Genomic DNA, 3,460 nt, shown 5'->3' with positions numbered 1-3,460 from the left:
GGCCCAGACTGTTCATTACTTTGTGTATTGGACTCATGTCAAAAAAAACATGTTGGCATTCCGGTGAGTCCAGTGCACAAAAACACTAGATCCAAACTGATCTTTTCTGAAATATTAATAGGTTACCATGAATTTAACGTTACATTATAATTTCTAAGGTAAATTACAAAGTATACCCTTGAAGTTTGAGTTATTTGAATTTTACACCCTAAAATTTAATAAATTAAATTTTACACCCTAAAATTTCATTCCGTTAGCAAAATCCAACCCTCCATCAATGACTAGCCTATGTGGCCGTTAAATGACATGCTGGAGTTGATGTGTAATTTTTTTTTTTTTTTGCCAAATCAAACCCTCAAAATGAGTTGGTTTCACATATATTTGAATTCCAAAACACCTACTGATCTACGCCGTTTTGGCTCAAAATACAAAACAAGTGTTGTGTCGCCGCTTCACCACAAATCAAAAACCCATTCCTAAACCTGCTAATATCTAAAACAAAAGGATATTATACTGGCACACAAATTTTCTGTGCATTAGTGACATTGTAAGATGGCTTCAGTAATTCATGTCGGTGAGCCCATTAATGAGGTATGCACGTAACTTAAAATTGCACCAATCTTCTTTAAGAATTGACTTATCTAATCCAAATGTATTGACTTGTTACGCATGTGAAGCAGCGGATGAAATTAGCAATACTGAATCCTTGCAATTCTATTTTCCAACAATTAGAGTCGCTACAGATAACTTTGCTGATGCAAATAAGGTTGGGATAGGAGGATTTGGTGCTGTCTACAAGGTAATTTGACAATATCATACAATCAAGTATCTCAATTATCTGTCAATACAAGTTAGATTCAGAACATTTTTATTATTAAGGGTTGCATATTGAATATTTTGGTGCATCTATAGGTTAGGCTCTCTGATGGACAAAAGATAGCTGTCAAAAGACTATCCATGGGTTCTGGACAAGGTGATTTAGAATTTAAGAATGAGATCTTGTTAATGGCTAAGCTTCACCACCAGAATTTAGTTAAGCTTCGAGGTTTCTGCTTGGAAGGAAATGAAAGGCTTGTCATTTATGAGTTTGTGTCAAATGGAAGTCTCGACCAAGTTATATATGGTATGGTTGCAATTCTACGGTAAATGATTATTAATAATATTTTACAGATTGCACTTTTGCTCAAATACACTTGGATATATACTTTGGAACTGACTCATAGCTTAAATAAACAATGTAGATCCAACCAAGCGTGCAAATTTGGATTGGCGAATGCGTTACAAAATTATTATAGGCATTGCTCGAGGTCTTCTTTACCTTCATGAAGATTCACAACTTCGCATTGTTCATCGTGATCTCAAAGCAAATAACATTTTACTAGATGATAAGATAAATCCCAAAATTGCTGATTTCGGCCTAGCAAGTTTGGTTCTACTAGATCAAACCCATAGCAATACAAATAGAATTGTTAAGACATAGTAAGTATCCTAACTAGTTAATAATTAGCATTAGATAAATTTTTTTGTACTGTCAAATACAAGATTACATTGCATCATAAAATAAAAAATTAAGTTCCTAAAAATTGTTTAATTATCTCCTATAAATTAGAGAAAATTAATAGATTTTGAAAATGATGGTTAAGAGCTCTATTATCATTCAAACCAAACTAATGTTATAAATTTGCATATGTAGTGAGTATATAAAGTTATGTTACTAATTTCTTCATGCAGTGGATATATGGCTCCAGAGTATGCATATTATGGACATTTCTTAGTAAAATCCGATGTGTTTAGTTTTGGTGTGCTAGTTCTTGAAATGATATGCGGGCAAAAAAATGGTCACTTCCGTAATAACAAAAAAGAGGACGATCTTCTTAGTTATGTGAGTGCAACATTTTTGTATACATTTCCCTTTTAACTTAAAGTATAGTACTACTGAACGTGATATTGGCAAAATAAAATATTTTTTATTCTGAAATTTGTTGTATACTATTTAAATAATTTTGCAGGCATGGAAAAATTGGAAGAACATGACAACTTCAAATATTATCGACCCCACATTAGGAGTTGGTTCAAAAACCGAAATAATTCGGTGCATTCACATTGGATTATTATGTGTTCAAGAAAATGTAGCTGATAGGCCAACCATGGCTTCATTCATTCTAATGCTTAATAGCAACTCTATCACCTTATTAGTACCCTCACAACCTGCACAACAAAAGTGAACCAGACATGTCATTAGATCAATCTATGCTAGCCTCAATAAATGAAGCTTCAATTACTGCGTTATATCCTCCCTAAGGTTTCATGGAAGTAATTAGAGTTCTTTATCTGAGCCTTGAGAAAGGCTACCATGTGATGTTTGTTGTAAAATACCAAGATTATTTGTTTGGATACATTTTGTATGCTATATATTAATCTCTTTTGGAGTCTCCACAAGTGTTATCTCCCCAACAATATTATGCAATAGAACATTATGATGAGTATATTATATGGTGGTCTAGGATTATTTACTAGCTCCAATACTCTAAAAATAATAATTATAGACCAGTAAGCAGTAGCAAACTTGTGCACTACCGAACAAAATGTATAAAATTTTTTGCTACGGAACAAAATGTAAATCTATTAAGTGTGCACTCTTCAAATGCTGTAACTAAGAATCTCTTTGGCAAAAACTTTAGCTTTTTGACTTATTGTGTTTATTTTTATTTTTTTTTAAATAATAGCTTTAAGTTTTTCACGCATTTAATATAAAAACTATCAAAAACTATATCTTTTGATAAATACTACTCAAATAAGTTACTAAAATCTACTAAACACCCAAATGGACACTATTTTGAAAACTCATGCATTGGGATGGTCAAATCCCGTGGGTAATGAATACCCCACCCAAAATATTTAGGTATTACCCGGTATATCACTACAAAAAAGGAAAATCATTTCAAATTTTCTTTTTGTACCCTACCCAAAATATTTGGGTATTACCCGATATATCACTACAAAAAATGAAAATCATTTCAAATTTTCTTTTTATTTTGCTGTAAAATGCTTATTTAACTAACCTTGATGTTGTGCTTTATATCTTCTGAGCAGATGATTACATGCAAGTAAAACACAAAAACCAAGATAGAGAAAGAAGAGAGATTCAAGGATCCGAAAGGAAAGAAGAAAAAGAAAGATACCAAACACAAGAACCAAGAGAGAGATAAGATTTATTTATTAAATTTATTTTTGTTTTGATTTTTCTTTTTTGGTTTATCTTAAAAAAGAAAGAAGAAATGAAATAGATACAAACACAAACACAGACACACCAACATAAGTGAGAAAAAGTGTTAATTTAGTGTTTGTTTCTTAAGAAAGTTCAAGAAAAATTGAAATAGTTGCTATAAAAATTTTTCTCAATCTTTAAAATTGAAAAAGTTTTTTTTGTTTTGTTTTATTTTTTGAATTTTTTTCAGTT

The 3,460-nt window shown here is 31.2% G+C and overlaps 1 protein-coding gene across 1 annotated transcript; it reads left to right on the top strand.

Moving 5' to 3' along the window:
• The first annotated feature begins 552 nt into the window (after positions 1–552).
• On the top strand, positions 553–2,225 carry LOC115990212 (cysteine-rich receptor-like protein kinase 29). Its single transcript, XM_031114059.1, has 6 exons — positions 553–574; positions 681–799; positions 913–1,123; positions 1,242–1,479; positions 1,732–1,882; positions 2,010–2,225. The coding sequence occupies exons 1-6, from the start codon at positions 553–555 to the stop codon at positions 2,223–2,225; spliced, it is 957 nt and encodes a 318-aa protein (XP_030969919.1).
• Positions 2,226–3,460: the final 1,235 nt, after the last annotated feature.

Source organism: Quercus lobata, chromosome 5 (assembly GCF_001633185.2).
Source record: "Quercus lobata isolate SW786 chromosome 5, ValleyOak3.0 Primary Assembly, whole genome shotgun sequence".
Taxonomy (NCBI): Eukaryota; Viridiplantae; Streptophyta; class Magnoliopsida; order Fagales; family Fagaceae; genus Quercus; species Quercus lobata.
Note: the sequence above shows the minus strand (reverse complement) of the source record. Positions and strands in the feature narration are given on the sequence as shown.